This window comes from Gadus morhua, chromosome 23 (genome assembly GCF_902167405.1).
Source record: "Gadus morhua chromosome 23, gadMor3.0, whole genome shotgun sequence".
In the NCBI taxonomy this organism is placed as follows: domain Eukaryota; kingdom Metazoa; phylum Chordata; class Actinopteri; order Gadiformes; family Gadidae; genus Gadus; species Gadus morhua.
This window is the reverse complement of record NC_044070.1, coordinates 12,587,478-12,605,613: the sequence shown is the minus strand read 5'-3', so window position 1 is coordinate 12,605,613 and position 18,136 is coordinate 12,587,478. Positions and strand designations below refer to the sequence as shown.

Below are 18,136 nucleotides of genomic sequence, written 5' to 3'. Positions count from 1 at the left end.
GTACCATCAGCATACAAAACAGGAGGCATCTTCATTATTGTGCATATCGAGTCAAGAAATAGTTTTGGGAGGAAAAAAATGTGCTTTTAAGTCGGTTGTTTCTTTTGTCATTTGCAGTAAAAATCGTTCAAAGGCTTGGTGTTATCTTATCGATCCACAATCAACGTTTTACTGTTTGTTCTTGAAACCACAGTCCCTAAAGTTTTCAGGTAGAAGATGAGTGTTGAACGCCCGGGTGCTTTACTGTGTGCCGTGCAAGAGTGCTGCCATGTCGACAACGGCACGGCGCCTGCGGTGGCGCCTGCAGAGTTCTGTCCCCACTCCGCCGTGGTTGAAAGGTGGATCTGTTACCTCCCGGTTACATCAGAAAAACACAGGGTGTTTCACCAGCGCAGGGGTGAACGCCAACAGAATGGGAAAACATTGTGGCCTTGAAAAATGACACTAAAAATCACACACACACACACACACACACACACACACACAGGCCGGTGTTCAAGCACAAACACATACACTCACACACACAGGGGTGCATAGGCACACAAACACACACAACCAAACACCAACGACGGCAAAAGAGCAAGTACACATCATCACACACATAACCCCACATTCAAATACACAAACACACAATGAGAAAGCACAGGTGCATACAAACACTCATGCATACACACACACACACACACACACACACACACAGACAGACAGACAGACAGACAGACAGACAGACAGACAGACAGACAGACAGACAGACAGACAGACAGACAGACAGACAGACACAGACACACAGACGTGGCACAGAATTGCCTACAGGTTATATAAAGTCACGACCCTTTTATAATGGGATTGCATGAATTACTTGCGTGCTGTTCATTTAGTGGAGAGGCGCGGTGGCGCTTAATGAGAGTGAGAGGCTGCACACAGTGCCCCCCACTGTGGACCCCCTGACATGAGTGGCCCCACTCAGCTGCTGAAGAGCAGCTAACATCATGCTGCTGCTTCCTGGTCTGCACAATGGTAAGAGGATGTTCACTCGCCAAAGGCACATGCACGCGCAAAAACGAACACACGCACGCACGCACGCACGCACACACACACACACACACACACACACACACACACACACACACACACACACACACACACACACACACACACACACACACACACACACACACACACACTACTATACTATATACTAATGTATATACAGGGGACAAGATGGTCTGGTGAACAGTCCCAGCCTAAAGGTTTTGGGTTTTATGCTTGAAAGTTGTCCAACTCCTACCTGCTCACTAATTACCTGAATCTTATCTAACATCACTTTGAGTCACTTTGAATTAAGGTGTCCTTCTCAAGTTTGCAGTCTATCAGTTTGCAGTCAATTTCAAAATCAAAGGGGGGTGTTGGAAGCAGTCACCCCCCCCGGAGGTGAGAGTGTTGGTGAGACAATGGCAGGGGTAAGAAGGCCCGGTTTCCTGTGTCGCGTTGAGAATGCAGTGCGAGCCCTGGGTCTGTCACCCCGGCAGATGGAGTATGGGAGTCAAAAGGTGTGGATGTGTTTGTGAGTGTAAAAAGTGTGTGGGTGTGTTTCTGTGCCAGTGTGAGTGAAAAAAGTGTGTGTGTGTTCATGCGTGTTTGTGTGTTTTCATGTGTGTGGGTGTGGGTGTGCGTGCGTGTGCGGCCAGGCTCAAGCCGACACACAGTGTGAGGCCTGGGGGGTTGAAGGAAGTCATGGCTGCTCATTATGGGGTGGCAACACAGTGACTTAAACGAGGCCCTGATAAAATAATGAGCCAGGCTTCTTTCCTCATTAACAGTCTCTATTTGTGCTTTGAATCGGCTTAGCTCTGAATATTATCCATCCAAAAAGGGAACGAGAGGAATAAAGTAAAAACACCTCCAGCAACACCTTGATAACATTAGTTTAGACTCATTCCACTTTTCATGTATTGTAAGTTTTGTAGAACCAAGCTGCGTAATCAGTTGGGCGTTGAACAGATAATAATACGGTAACACTTTATAATAAGGGAATATTAGTTTACCATTAATTAAAGTTATTTGTTTTACAGTTAGTTAGTTAATGGAGTAATAATAATTAACAGTAAATATTGTTATTTAGTTCATTAAAAATGACTAATGGTCTTGTAATCATTATTTAACATTAGACATTGCAGTAATAAGCATAATTATATAGCATTAGCCCAGGGGCCATGGTAACATGAACAAACTCATGATTACCAGACCATTAGTTAACTGTTAATTAACAGTAAGTACATTTTTAGTTCATGCTAAATTCTGTCTTATTGTTAATAAAAGGTTAATTAATTAACCCTGTCATAACCCTAACCCAATGGATAGTGTTGCCAATAATACTTAGTCGTTATCAAAGAATTATCGGTTAATAATTAGTTAATAATTCATGTAATGTGAAAAATTCCAGTCTATAGTATATACTTGTAGGATAGCAAAAAAAAGAAAGACTAACGACAGCAATGATTGAAAGTCACTCTTTCAGTTGTGAAACGGAAACCTGGCACTAATCAATGCTATTCAGACTATTAAGGCTATTCAACCTGCAGGTGGTATGTGGGATTTTGTATTGTACATTTGTACAAATGTACGATAATTTACAATAATACCAAAAAATGATAACAGAAAAAATATAAAGGTCTTAAGGACCATTTAATGGTACACCTAAAGTCAAGGTTTGGAACAATTGCACTAGTGTACAAATAAATTATTGTAATGCCTCAATAGAAAATAACATAAGTAAATGCTATAAAATCAGCCGCCTTTCATTCAAACAAACAAATAGAAAATAACGAAAGAATATGGGTTGTGCTGTAACGTATGAATCAGCAACCACACACTCTGGGTGTTACGACATCCATGTCAACGGCGGGCTGAAACAGCTCATACCTACTGACATAAACACAGGATTTATTCACTGATGGCTACTGAGGGTTACAGTTGAATTGATTTAATTGGCGATGGCCAAAATACGTCGTTCTGTCCCTTCAGAGAACGAATCTAAATCCTTCGATCCTGCCAGGTGTCGATCTCCATGTGGCACTTAGAGAGATGCCAAATGCATGTGCGTGCACGATGCCTGGAAGACTACCGTCGCAAATGTGTGTGTGTGTGTGCTCGTGCTTGTGCGTGCGTGTGTACATATATTCTTTGCATGCCTGTGTGTGAGTGCACATGTGCATGCATGTATGTGTGTGTGTGAATCCGTGGGCAACAGAAACAGGGATACAGTGGAATACACTTATGGAGGGGGGAGGGGGGGGATATTGAGGCAGAGAAATTTGCCCCCGATTAGCCTCCCTCAATCGCACCCCGGGGCCGCGTGCGGGAGACAGAGACGGATGAGGTCCCAGGCTTCAGGGGCCACCTGGCTGCATCTGTCTGAGGAGTGCAGGCGCTCCGCTTCTCTTTCCTTCTGTATTCTGCTCCCGGCCTCCTCCTCTCCTTTCTCTCTCCCCTCTCACTAGGCCTGGAACGCTGCACTGAAGGGTGAGAGGTCGCGCTAATAGCCCTACTCCATCCACTCTCTCTCTCTTGCGCTCTCTCATACTTTTTCGATATCGTGCGGCCCCTTCATCATCTCTGCCCAGCCCACTGTCAATGCACTGTGTCTGATCCCTGCACTGGCAGCTCCTCTCATATTCTCCTTTCTTAGCACGTCCCTCCCTCTCTCACTGACAAACTCCTGTTGCCTCTCCATTTTTCCGTGTCCCTCCCTCTCTCTACGTCTCTCACACACAATCTCCTGTTTCCACTCCTTTTCTCCCTGTTTGACACTTTGGCCTATTGATCCGACCGGTGAATGGATTCCGATGATCCATACACCGGCCATACATGTATGGCAGCAGGTAATCACCCTAAGTACAGGCGGGTGAAAACCATAGTCACGTCCTACTCTCTGGGGGGACGTAGGACCTGTTTTCCCCTGATGCACCACAGAATGTTACATAAAGCCTATACCCCCCGCCCCATCCACCCCCACAACAACCATAATCAATGGAATGGATTGGAACATTTACTTGATTGGCTACCACGACAGTGTGTTATTTCCCTCTTCCGCTTGTGTCTTTTGAGGAACAGAAATGCTTTTGTTGAGGATTGATTGCATGTGTGATGGTAGTGTTGAACGGGCAATGTGTGTAACCTTCGACTACTGTTTAGATGACTTTAAATATGTCTATGGAGCCGATTCAAATTAGTTCCATGTACACCACAGATCGTTTCTCACGTTCTTCTGAAACACCAATACATTTTTTTATCAAACTTTAAACATTTACTGTTTATTGCAAGGGTTTAAAATTATATAATATTTTTGTTCCAAACTCTGTGCAGTGACCTTGGAGGGGAGAAAGAATTACAGCACCTAGAAAATGCACTTACGTTTTCATGACGCAAGCGATTAGACACCTTTTCCACTTTACCGTATCCAAAACGATAGCCGTTGTCAAGAATAGCTACAGAGCACAACAATTAATCGCTAACCATTGTTTAATATTGAGTCAACCCTAATCTCGCTAATAGTGAGAATTTCATTTTCACGCATCTATATAATCAACAGGGCAAATCAGGCAATAAAGTAACAATTTCCCATCATTATTCCAAACATTGCATATGCTTGCAACCAGGCAAGATTTCCGATCATTTCAAAATGAGTTTTTAACAGCATGCAGACAATAATCCTCTCCCTTGCATCACCAGCATAGTGGATACATTACATCACCCTTATATTATTTTGTTGTGATCACACATCTAAGAGAAAAGATAGTGGTAGAGTTTGATAAAGAAAAAGTGATGAAAAATGCCACCCCTTCCCCGAAACCCCTGTTTGAAGGAGAATATAAAAAGGCCTAGATGCACTGAAATCCATTCTTTCATTACGAGATCCAATAATTAAAATGGGATCAAACGGTACAGCATGACGCTCTATGACAATGGTGTATAAAACTGTAGCTTAACCGGTCAAACACTGAACAGTATAAAAATGATATGAGACAGTTGATGCTTGGAGAGAGAGAGAGCGAGAGAGCCCGAGAGCGAGAGTGAGAGAGAGAGAGAGACAGAACAAGCGAGAACGAGAGACAGAACGAGAGACAGAGAGAGAACGAGAGACGGAGAGAGAGAACGAGAGAACAAGAGGGAGACAGAGAGAGAACAAGAGAGAGAAAGAGAGAACGAGAGAGAGACACAGAGACGGAGAGAGAGAGAGGGAGTGAAAACCTCTCCAACGTACTCCGCCCTGTTATTCAGACTTAAATGCCATTCTCTGGGCGTGCCATTTCAAAAAAGACCTCAACCTTTTCCCTCAGACACCAGCTCAAAGTTAGCACAACACCCAGCAGGATGGCTGACAAGACGAGCTCTGCACGCCCGCACCGTGCGTCTATCGAGAGACGGCGCGTGCGCTTGTTTGATTCGCGGATAGCCCGAGGCCGGAAGCAAAATATCAAAACAAAGCTAGCGGCTGGTGGAGCGAATGAAAAAAACTGTCTGCGTCGAGACGGCTTTAACTGGGGCACAGTTGGAGGGTGAACTTTTGTTATCAAACTTTAAATTGAATCCCTCATCTTGCATTAATTTTCCTCCCGAGATGGCTTGAACTAGTTTTGTCCACAGATGTGAACTTTTGCTGATAGTTAAATTGGTTTCTTTTGCATAGGGACCAATCTAAAACAAACCTCAGACTTGTGCATAGAAATAGAGATCAGCCACTTTCAATTTCTGCGATGAATGGAGACGCGGTCGGCTTTCACTCAATAAAAAAGGCTGCGGTCCACTCATTGGCAATTCCGCAACCTCACAAATAAGTGCACCTCTGAATAACACGAGTGTGCGTGTGTGCTTCTGCAGCGACTCAACAGGCCTCCTTTCCCCGGAATAGAGTTCGAAACAAGAAATACTAAAAGTTCCTTTTGTTGCAGGGCGCCGGTCCAGAAACGACCACATCCCAAAGAAGCAGCACCAGTCTTTGGACTTCAATTTTCGCCCCAGCGTGCGGATCCTGCCCCCCCCCCCCTCCCCTCCCCCGCATAAGTGCTTTTCAATTAGGCGGAGCGGAGGGGAAGGCTGGGACCACCATCGGGCTGACAACCATCACACCAGACCGCGGCTGGCCCCGTGCGCCCGTGTGGCTCCTTTCACTCAACTTCTTTCCTTCCTTCTTCCCTTCCCACTGTTCCCTCACCCTCCCTTCCTTGTCGCACTCTCCCCTTTTTATTTCCGCCTCAAGGGCGCGAGGAAGGACACAGGGTACGAGGATGTGGGGTACCAAAGGGAGGAAGAAAAAAACAGACGGAGCTGGAAAATAGTAAATCAGAAGCTGTCAGGACGGAGCCCTCGTCAGTGCGGGGAGCGAGTGGCAGACGGACGTGCGGAGCGGCGTATCTCCAGCACCTGGCCGCTGCTGGCGGATTCACTCCCCAGGCCCAGGCGCCTGTCTGGGGTGAGGAAGGGAGAGGGGAGAGGGACGGCGGTATGGCTGACACCGTGACAGCATCACACGGCTTACTGAAGCAGACAGCCCGTGGAATTACCCCCGGACGATCGGCGAGCAGGGGCCCCGCGGACTAGCACGCACACACACACACACACACACGAGAACGCACACACACACACACTCAGACACATACGATGACATTCTCCCACACACACACACACACACACACACACACACACACACACACACACACACACACACACACACACACACACACACACATATGGATAATTCCAAATGACAGATTCTCTGCAGTACAGAAGTAGATCAATGGTTGGATGGTGGGCGGATGGGAGCTGGGGGGGTAAGAAGGTGTGGGATGAGTCTGACAATCAATGGCATGGCACTACCGCGGAAGGTTACAGCGGCCGGCCCCCTCTGCCGACGCTGCTGCTTTTCTGAGACGCGCTGTTGCCATGGCGATTAAAACCCATCATGCCAAGCAACAGGCTTACCTATCCAGCCAGCCGCCCTGGAGCCAGTCTCCGGGCAGCTGGTTCAGGGGGGGGTGGGGCAGTCTGCTACCTGGGAGTCACACACGCTGGCAGCGAGAACACAAATCGAGTGCAAATCAATAACCCAGCGGTAGGGGTAAGGGGGGAGGGGGCATGAATTTGCCTTTTTTCCGTGTTTCTTTCCGTTTCTTTAAGTCAGAGATAGAGGCTGGCACTAACAATAATGGCTTGGCAGACGCACTGAGTTTACAATTTCAGCCACTATTGACTTGCTGCCACGCGCAATAAGTCACAATCAGGGCCGGGTCTTAATTCTCCTGTAGCATAACCATTCAATTCCATTTACCTCAGTGTCCCCTGGACCATTAAGGATGACGCAACCTGCCCCCCCCGGTAATAGATTAAGGGTTGGGGGGGGGGGGGGGAGAGCGCCAGATATAACCTGATCGGGTTAGTCTGACAGACTGTGTTCCTCTGGCATGCCTCAGGAGGTCAGATGACAGTTTGGACAGTAATCGCTGCCCTGGCACTAACAAAAAAAAATTGATATTGACCCTGTAAATAGAGGCTCGGTATGACAGTTTCAGATGCGTGCACAAATCTATATTGACATCGGGGGGGGGGGCTTATTGGTAAGGTAGGGTTTAATAGAAATGTGTGCGGTACAGATATGCAAACACGTGATGCGAATACACGGCATAATGTGTGAGTCACGGTGTGTCAGGCCCTATAACTGCCATGATGTAATATATGTTCGGTCATGATTGGGTCATCTAGGTCTTGCACATACGCCTCATGAAGCTGAGAATGTCGCCATCCTGACCTTGCCGGGCACATCTCAGTATTCATGTAATCAACCGACACACCCACACAGACGGCGGTATCTTAACTGTAGAGAGCAGGACCGGTTTGTCTGAGTATCACGTAACACACAGGGTTTTTAAACAGGTGATGCTTGTTCAAAGATGAATATTAATAACGCGCCGTCGCTCAAAATCCCCGCAAATACGAGGCACCGCTTTTTGAAGAGCCTGATCTGTTTTCCCGGAGCAGAAGGAAAATAGGTTAGCTTTAGGTTGAGGGCTGTGATGTAAGGGAAGACATAATCTTGAATATTTTTAGCGTTGGCGTGTCAAACGTCCATGCACACGCGCTAATGAGGTGCAGCGCTAATACTAACTGGAGCGCGCCGAGGGGAAGATAAATAAATATCATTGAGTGACACTTTCACCCTGCGAGACACGTCCAAGTCAAGAGATCTAAGAGCGCAGAGCCCAGGCACACAACAACACATGGAAACATACACAGACAGACCGGTGACAAACAGACTAACACACACACAGGAAATCTGGCACACACAAACACACGCATACAGCCAAACACATACACACATACACACACACACACACACACAAACACACACCTACTCAGCCAGAAAGTATATCGCACAGTCTCTCTCTCTCCCTCTCTCTCTCTCACCACACACACACACACACACACACACACACACACACACACACACACACACACACACCACACACACACACACACACACACACACACACACAGACACACAGACACGACACACTAGAAAGACAAAACACCTCGGCAAACTTTTCCCTCCAAACTTTTCTCCCCTCCTCTTCCTCCTGCTCCACTCATTTGCTTTCCATTCTCACACTGCTTCTGTGAAACACCATTGAACTTCGTTGTTTTTTTTGCAACCCCCTCCCCCCTCCGGCAAGAAGGAAGAAAAAAAAAAAAACACAACAATCCAGACAGGAGCGTCTGCGCCCCCGCGCGCCGTCGTTTGAAACCGCCGCGCTGCGTTCTGCGGAGACGACACTCGCAAATCCCGGAAATAAAATTGAAAGGAGAAGACAGGGCAAAGTGATCCTAACAGACTACATAGCATGCACAGGATAGGGGGGATGTATGGGGGCGGGGGGGGGACATGATGGGTAGAGACAGGTGGAAGCAGAGAAAGGGAGAGACTGTGTGTATGTATGCGTGAGTGTGTGTGTGCGTGTGTGAACGCAAGTGTGTGTGTGAGCATTCGTGGGTATGTGTGTGTGAGCGTGTGTGTTTGTGTGTGCGTGTGTGTGTGTGTGAGACTGAAGCAGGTCAGAGAGCCCCCTATTGATCCAAAGTTTAATTAGTCATCAGATGCCTCTGACACCACCTCCTATCTGGCATGTGGAGACATCCCGCTCTGTGTGTGTGTGCGCGTGTGTGTGTGTGTGTGTGTGTGTGTGTGTGTGTGTGTGTGTGTGTGTGTGTGTGTGTGTGTTTGTGTGTGGTGTGTGTGTGTGTGTGTGTGTGTGTGTGTGTTGTGTGTTGTGTGTGTGTGTGTGTGTGTGTGTGTGGTGTGTGTGTGTGTGTGTGTGTGCATGTCTGGTGTGTATGCATGTGTGTATGCCTGTGTGTGTGTGTGTGTGTGTGTGTGTGTGTGTGTGTGTGTGTGTGTGTGTGTGTGTGTGTGTGTGTGTGTGTGTGTGTAGGTGTGGTTTGGGAAGGGGAGGGGTTATGGATGGAGTCTCAGGGCACTGGGTCCGACTTGGTGAGGCAATAGGAAAGAAATGGCAAGGTGGAATTGATTAAAAGAGAGTGAATGTGTGAGTGGGTGAGGGATTAAGTATGAGTAAGAGGAATGGATGGGATGGGAGGGGGAAGGTAGGGAGGGATACGGAGGCAACGCATTGAGTAGAAGCACGGATGGGTACGGAGATCAGAACAAAAATAATCGGCAGAGGATAACACAGAGTATGATGAGTGATTAATGAAGTCTAATAAAGTACCTTATGAACGTGTGAAAATGTGTCTCGGAGCCGAAGGGCAATGGATATATATGTAGCTATACGATGTCATCACATAACCACAGACTTAATGTGTGATACAAAATGTCAGAAAATTAAAAAGGGCAATGGTGATATATATTGCAGCTAGATGTTAGATGTAATTTCATTACCAAGTTGGTTCTACAGGGCCATGTAGGACAATAGAGGGACATGCATGGGGATGGGGTAGGTCAGGTGGTGAAGGGGTCAGGCTGAAGAGATCATAGCTCCTAGCATGAGGCCTCCAGGAAGTATTTAGGTCCAAGAGAGAGAGAGAGAGAGAGAGAGAGAGAGAGAGAGAGAGAGAGAGAGAGAGAGAGAGAGAGAGAGAGAGAGAGAGAGAGAGAGAGAGAGGGAGAGAGAGAGAGAGAGAGAGAGAGAGGAGAGGAGAGAGAAGAGAGAGAGGGAGAGGGAGAGGGAGAGGGGGAGAGAGAGAGCGGAGGGAGAGAGGGCGGGAGAAACAGAGAGGGAGAAACACAGAGAGAGAGAGAGCGAGAGAGAGAGAGAGAGAGAGAGAGAGAGCGAGAGCGAGAGCGAGAGAGAAATAGAGAGAGTGAGAGAGAGAGAGGGAGAGAGAGAGCGGGAGGGAGAGAGAGAGCGGGAGAAACAGAGAGGGAGAAACACAGAGAGAGAGAGAGAGAGAGAGCGAGAGCGAGAGCGAGAGAGAGAGAGAGGAGCAGACAGAGAGAGAGAGACAGAGACAGATGTGAGGATAGCCATGCCCCAATGCTCACCCATGCGTCCGAGGGGGTGCCGCGCGGCGCCGAGACGTCGTCCAGGCCGGCGATGGTGCCGTAGAGGGAGTGCGAGATGCACCGCTCTCGGTCGTCAGACAGCGAGCTCAGAGACTGCTCCAGCACCGGCGGGCTGCCAGGGGCCTCCTGGAGGGACAGGAGAGGGCCACGGACGGGGTTAAAAGGTGTGAGCCTCCAAAGGAGATGAAAAAATAGAGACACACACGGTTATTCAAACTCTCACACTGACTTATCGGACTTCCGCATGCAGACCCCCGCGTTGTGCGGGTCTCTGAGTAAACACGTCTTCTGAAAGCCACTGTGATCGATATTTGGAGGGAGGGGAGGAGGAAGAAGCAAGGCCTTACATCTCCGTGTCGGTATTTTCGGGCTCAGCAGTGTGAAACGGCTCTTACAGTTGAGCGGTCTGAGACCCATGGATTTCCCATTGCACCTATAGACAGCTGTCTCGGACAATGAGAGCCGCTAAATGGACCAGTGGCATTTGCCACCCGGTCGATGGGCCGCACCGCTGAGTACCCAGCCTAGTGTCCACTCGATGGCTGATGCCGCAGGTCTGGCCCGGCCTAGGACCCCACAAGTCCGCTCTCCACGAGCAGGTGTGTCAAAGGAAGATGTTTTGAAGCCTAGGCACCACAAAATAAATGGCAACATCTCTGCATGAGTACGCATGAGTCACCCAGCCCACCATTTACAAAATGGATGCATAGGACATACCCAAGGAAAGAGAATCTCAGAGCCATGTAATGATTCCCCCAAGACATGGATGGTGTAATGGTAGATAACGATGAGATGATCAACTTTCTTAGATTATTTGTTTTGAAAAAAACTTTTACTTTTAACTTTTTATTGAAAGTAACGAACCAAGAAGGATACATAAGATCTCTGACCATCTGGATCTGATAACAAGTACCGACTAATGAAGGAATCAGCTAGCTCGTTTTTGGGTGGAGGTAATTCTGCAATCTCAATGTTCGATGACTCACTTTAGAATTAATAAGCACTTTTCCTTTGCCTTCTGCATTTAAAATATGGACATTAAAAATAAATCTGCTAAATAGAAAATGTTTGCCATGTTCTGTTTAGCATTTTTTTTCAAGTTAGTGCTTTCAAAAAAATAAATGAACCGTGTTCCTTTTAAATGAAAGCATTACCATCATAAACACTTGCTAATAATAATGGGTTGTATCATAATTTAATGGAAATGTCTGGCATCCTGATATTGAACAGCTGAGAAATATAATTGCAAATTATGTAAAATGGTTTGATGTGCAATTTGTATGCAAGCGACGTGTTTTACTTTTAGAGAAATATATCATGTTGTTTTTATGGGTCTTTGAATGGCCATCAAAGTGGAGGGAGAAAGGAAGATTAAAGAGAACAACACTTACCCAAGGAGAGGAGGAGGAGGAGGAGGTAAGAGGAGGAGGGATAAGAGGAAGACAAGGATGAGGAATAGAGGAAGACGAGGAAGAGGAGGGTGAGGAGTAGGAGAAGTTGGAAAAGAAGAAGAGGAGGAGGAGGAGGAGGAGGAGGAGGAGGAGGAGGAGGTTGGAGGAGGAAGAACAGGAGTAGGAGAAGTGGCAAAAAGAAGAAGAGGAGAAGGAGGAGGAAGATGATTAGGTGGTGGAGGAGAAAAAAGGACAAGAGAAGAGAATAAAACTAACCATGAAAATGTTCATAGGGTGATTTGAGTGCTGTGAAGGTGATCCTCTCCCCCTAGTTTGGTGTGGGGGCTGCTGCGCTGGGAGCAGGCGCCCAGAGACAGGGCTGCCTGCCTGGGGGATTTATCGCCTGTTTAATATAAACGAGTGCTCTAATGAAGTTTGGAGCGCAGGACTCTTATCTGACCAGTGTTTGGTTAGGAAGTTAGGGTGGTGTGTGTGTGCGTGTGCGTGTGCGTGTGTGCGTGCGTGCGTGCGTGCGTGCTTGCAAGAGTGAGTGTGTCGCACTTTGTTGACTTGCATGTTTATGGGTAGTAAGTGAATGCATGTGTAAGCCTGTGTGTGTGTGTGTGTGTGTGTGCTTGCGTGCATGCGTGCGTGTTTGTGTCCGTGATGTATGCATGTGTGTCCATGTAAATCAGAAGTACTACGGGTCACTCCAATTACAATCAGGTCCATTGCTCCTGCCAGCGTTAGTATAAAAACCACGGCTCCACCTGATTTAGACTCAATCAGTTTCATTTGGAAATGAAGTTGTTTTTTTTTCAATGCGCTCTCTGTCTCCTAACCTTTTGCTTATTTGTAATCACTGCAGAGAGAAAAAGAAAGAGCGAGAGAGCGACAGTGCGGGCAAGAGAGAGAGAGAGAGAGAGAGAGAGAGAGAGAGAGAGAGAGAGAGAGAGAGCAAGAGACAAGGAGGTGGTGATCTGGTTGAAAACACCATTGGAACATGTAAAGAAAGAAAAGAACGATTCACAAAGGAAAATGCGTTCAGGAGCACATTGAAGCAAGGTACATGCCATGATAAGAAAAGTACCCCATACGGAACATGCCAATTTTTCTTTCTCTGCAAGACAGGGAAATTGAAAGCTGCAGACACGTTTAAAACACGGCCTAGCCTTGTCTTACAGCAAATTGCCGACATGAAAGGAGTTGCACGCCAAAATGGAAGCCCTGGCATCCTACAGTTAATGTGTCTAGTCGTGGTTAATACGTTCTCTCTTTGTTCCTGGTAATCATTTGTTTTTATCATCTGGAAATGTGACTCTTGAATACTGACTTCTGCCCCATCCCCGACATTTAACTCAGCACATGGAGACTTCTTTTGAAGCGTTAAACAGGGCTTCTGGACTAGCTCAATCTATAAGAGCTATCGTCTGCTTCCATATATATACAAATATATATAGATATATATATATATATAACCTGGAGCTTTAAACGTTTAATTCAGGCAATTTGTAATAAATATATGAGCATGCGCGTGTATCTCTCTTGATGATTTAGTTCTACAGGAGTGTTTCCTCTTTTATCTTCGTCTTTGTCTTTACAGAGGTGTGACTACTCCCTTGCTACCTTCCTCCACAAGCACCACCCCCCCTCCTCCACCACCACCACCACCACCCCCCCGACCCCCAGCGGCCGCTTCATCCATCTTAATCTAGTCATTTTCAGTGGATTATCCTGTTGACTTTAAGGAAAGGTGAGAGCACGGTGGTTCACACTGAGCACGGTCAAGACTTCAGCTCCCAGTAGGCTTGCTAAGCCTGCATATGCACGTGCCTGTGTGTGTGTGTGTGTGTGTGTGTGTGTGTGTGTGTGTGTGGTGTGTGTGTTGTTGTGTGTGTGTGTGTGTGTGTGTGTGTGTGCGTGTGCGTGTGTGTGTGTGCACCCATGACACTTTTTCCCTCACCGGTTCATCAATGACCTTAAGAACTTATTGAGGTAGAAGAGGCAGCGTGTTGTTGACAGGGCGGGTTATAAGCTGTCAACCACGTCCAATAAGGTCTACTTGGTACACTTCCTGCAATCGAACCCCAACCCCCCTTCCCCCCGAGCCACAGACCGTTGCCATGGCCCTAATCCAGTCAACCTTCACCGTAACGCTGTGATTGCAGCCCGTAAGATGCTGCATCCTGCCTCAGGAAACACAAACATGCCGCTTCGCGAGAATCTAGCCAGCACCTCCACAAAAATACTTATATATAATATATAAATACTTTTTTTTTATCCGATTGGATTTTGTACTACAGCCCAAAGGCAAATACCTCAACCACATTGACACGGGCACGGACAGCTGGACTTGTAGATGGCCCTGCAGACAGCAACGGCGGTTTAGAGAGTCAGTTAAAAGGAAAGATCAACGCCTTGACCCTCCTACGTCAGGGGACCAGGGTTATAGGCCCGGCCGGGGTGGTTACGCGATATGCACGGTCGCTCCTTAACATGATGTCACGTTTTGTCTTTGGTGTTTGGATAAAGACTGTGTAATTAGTTATTACGATAGGGGAGGCTAGTATTGCTACAAACCCACCACCCATTGAATAAGCATGTACACTCACTCACTCACTCACTCCTTCACTCACTCACTCACTCACTCACTCACTCACTCATCACTCACTCACTCACTCACTCACTCACTCACTCACTCACTCACTCACTCACTCACTCACTCACTCACTCACTCACTCACTCACTCACTCACTCACTCACTCACTCACTCACTCACTCACTCACTCACTCACTCACTCACTCACTCACTCACTCACTCACTCACTCACTCACTCACTCACTCACTCACTCACTCACTCACTCACTCACTCACTCACTCACTCACTCACTCACTCACTCACTCACTCACTCACTCACTCACTCACTCACTCACTCACTCTTGTCCGGACTACATTTCCCTATTATCAGGTAATCCAATGACCATACATTCCAACCGAGGCCTCTACCCAGCAAACGTGCGTCTTGAGAACACTCAATACACTTTGGACACAAATCCAACTAATGTAACAGCGAGATTGATTTACAACAATCCCCGAGACTTAATCTCACTGCTCGACCCACACTGTAACCCTAAGCCTATGAAAATAATAACGATATCCGATAACTTTGCGGTTTTGCAAGTTAGCGGTAATCATGCGACCCATCGACCATGATGTTCGGCGCACATGTGCAAAACGTGCTTATACATAGTGTACTGAAGCACATTGCCTATAATCACCCTGCAATTCGCACATATGACACCCCTCCACCTGAGCTCCCCGACCCACCCAGGTAGGCGGATCCCACCGCCGGGACCGTTCATAAACACTTGAGGCTTCCACCCCCCCCCGAAGCACACACTCCGGTCCGCGAGAAGCTGTGCCGTGCGGCCCACTCAGCAGGCTGATTCAATATATTATTCCCTCTATTGGTCCTATTGAGTTTCCTCTGCCGCTCCCTAAATGAGTTAGGCCCTCCGAGAGACAGCTGGGGAATACGGACGAGGAGGAGGAAGACTGGGAATTGATTTCTGTACTTAGACCATCAACTTTCCCCACACAAAATGAACTCCACCTCCCAGAGTGCAATTGTGCACCTCACAATAAACACACACACAAATACAGACACAGGTACGCAGTACCAGCGTGTATGTAACGCATGAATCACTCGTGCTCACGATGACACTTAGGGGGGGAAATGGGTCTCAGTGGCGTTCTTGTTGGGATCTAATGGCGGCCGGACCACTCGCCCATTACGGTGTTATGAGATGAGGTCGAACACAAATCTCTTGTTGCGCCCTCGTCTTCCTCTCTGTTGTTGGGGGGTGGGGGAAGTAGATGGGAGTTACACTAATGCTTTAAGGTCTCCCGGCCTCACTCTCTCCCAGTGGTGGTCGGCTCCAGACTCAATACTAATAAAACCATAATTTACTTGGCCGAGGTCTGATTGATAGCTCTCCTCCGAGCCCTATCGATCAGCGCTCACTCCGGCGCCCGGGGATGGTCTTTTGTTTGGCCAGCCACTTCCTTCCCACTTGTCTCTTTGCATAAACATTCCCTTCGCCGAATTAAAGCGATGCATAACCCGTGGCATTAATTACAAAGAGGCTGTCGGTGGGTGTGCCGAACAGGCATCTCTGCGGGCCGGAGTAGGAGTCGGATCCCGATCCTCTTTTGTCAGCAGGTGTTGCCGCCAAACAACACTGAGCCCCACCCTCTGCCCTGCCATATTACATCGAACACCTTTTTGATTTAGTTTTTTATCTTTGCTGTGCTCGCAGAATGCTAGGCTATTAGCATGCTGCTAAGGTGTGCGGCTTTGATCTTCCAAGGTAGCCGTCCCCACTGCCGTCCCCGCCTCGCAACGCTAACACAACGCCGTTCTCTCTGCGTTGTGCCTGACCAACGGGGGGCCCCTGTCATCCCCCCGTGGGGGCCCCATGCGGTTCTTAACCAGTCCGTCCGGCTCCATCCCTTCAAAGGCATCGACGTTCATTAGAGGTCCACTCCTGCTTTCTCTCCGCTCTCAGACCTCTCCACTGCAGAAGAACGGCACACACATTTACCACTAATGGACCCTTAGCCTGCCAAGGAAATATGACAGCAGCCCTAACAAGTTTTTACAACAAAATTAAAATAAAACACACACACACACACAGAGGGCATTGGGTTGCTGCCGTGTCTTTGCCACTGGATTAAGAAAGCAGAGAAAAAAAAATCAAGTCACATATAAAATAAAGCCTTTTGCATTTGCCTAAACTCAATTGTCGTCCCTGCAGCGCCTCCTCATCCCGATAATTAGATTTCAGTGTTTCACTAATTAAGGGTGGCTGAACTCAAAACTAATTTCAAGTGGTCAAGCGAAAATAATGCTTAACATCACAGTTTTGTGTTTCACGCCTTCAAAGCTGTGTAAGCATGTTTCTGCCAAGACGTGCAAAAAATGAGGAATAAAGAGAGGGGAAAAAAGAAAATTGGAAGTATCTTTCATTTCATTAAGTGGAATCAAAGAGTCGAGGGGAGGGGGTACAGCGAATGTGTCTTAAGGATTAAAGTGATAACCGTGCCAGCTCCCCAGGCTCTAAGCTCAATGTATTATCATGAGGAACGTAAAGCAGAGCGAGGCAATGATAAAAATAGTAGAGACTGTGAAATTCAACTATCGATAGATACGCAAAGCGAAGATAGTCTCTCGCTTTGGGAAAGTTGCGAAAGGGTTCAACGCGCCGGTACAGATTTTGCAGAGCAAAGCAGAAGCGTCATTTAGACATTTAGACATTTTTGAGTGCATATCATGATAAAATTAATCAAAGATCAGAATGCAATGGCGACTACACATGCAGATGGAGAACCAGAGTGAGATGCATCTGTAATGTGTGTCCATGACATACAGTATATCATTTAAGAAGTGTTTCAGCATTGTCCAGCCCTTATGGTAAGGCAGTTATAAGTGTAGTGGTTTTGAAAAACGTTCTCAGCACTGTACTCCCTGAGATCTATCTGATAACTTAATATGCATTGGGGAATGCAAAGAAAAAGTACATTACTGTGGTATGGTACAGAAAACAGTATCAGTCTGGAACTGGTCAAGTAGTGTGCAGGGAAATGTGTAACAAAATACTGTCTACTCCATAAAGATCCTTTAGTTGAGCGACGTCAAGGGACAAATCAAATTCAGAGAGTGCAAATAAGATGACTGAAGCTGGACACAGAGAAATGATGAGCATTCGGAGAAGCGGGCGGGTAAAATTAATAGAAGCGAAATTACTTTTTCTGAGAATATATGTGATTGCTTGCACGCACATGGCCATGCATTAGTGGAACTGAGATATAGAAAGAGAAATTACCATGTCCGCCCCAAAGCAGGGGTTGAAACTTGAACGCCTCAAACAAATTGCCAGCGACCAATCATATCACATGACTATCTGGGTCACCGTGAAGCTTATTCAAAAACCAGGGACACCAGGGCGCACCCAGCAGGCGGAATGTGTATTCTCCCACTTATAAAGAACCTCTCCGTTCTAAAACGTGAGGCAGACGCCATTTGGGAAAACACTGCGTATATCACATACCATCCAATTTATAACATAAAAGCGCACAACGAAAGAGCATACTCTTTTTGTTTTTCCACT

General features: G+C 47.1%; 1 protein-coding gene across 1 annotated transcript in view; it reads right to left on the bottom strand.

Annotated features, from left to right (window-relative positions):
• pard3aa (par-3 family cell polarity regulator alpha, a) overlaps positions 1-18,136 on the bottom strand; it is a 349,891-nt gene that overhangs the window by 120,994 nt on the left and 210,761 nt on the right. The window contains 3 exon segments of the mRNA XM_030349167.1: positions 5,855-5,883; positions 10,581-10,658; positions 12,383-12,387. Coding sequence (XP_030205027.1) covers positions 5,855-5,883; positions 10,581-10,658; positions 12,383-12,387 — 112 coding nt within the window.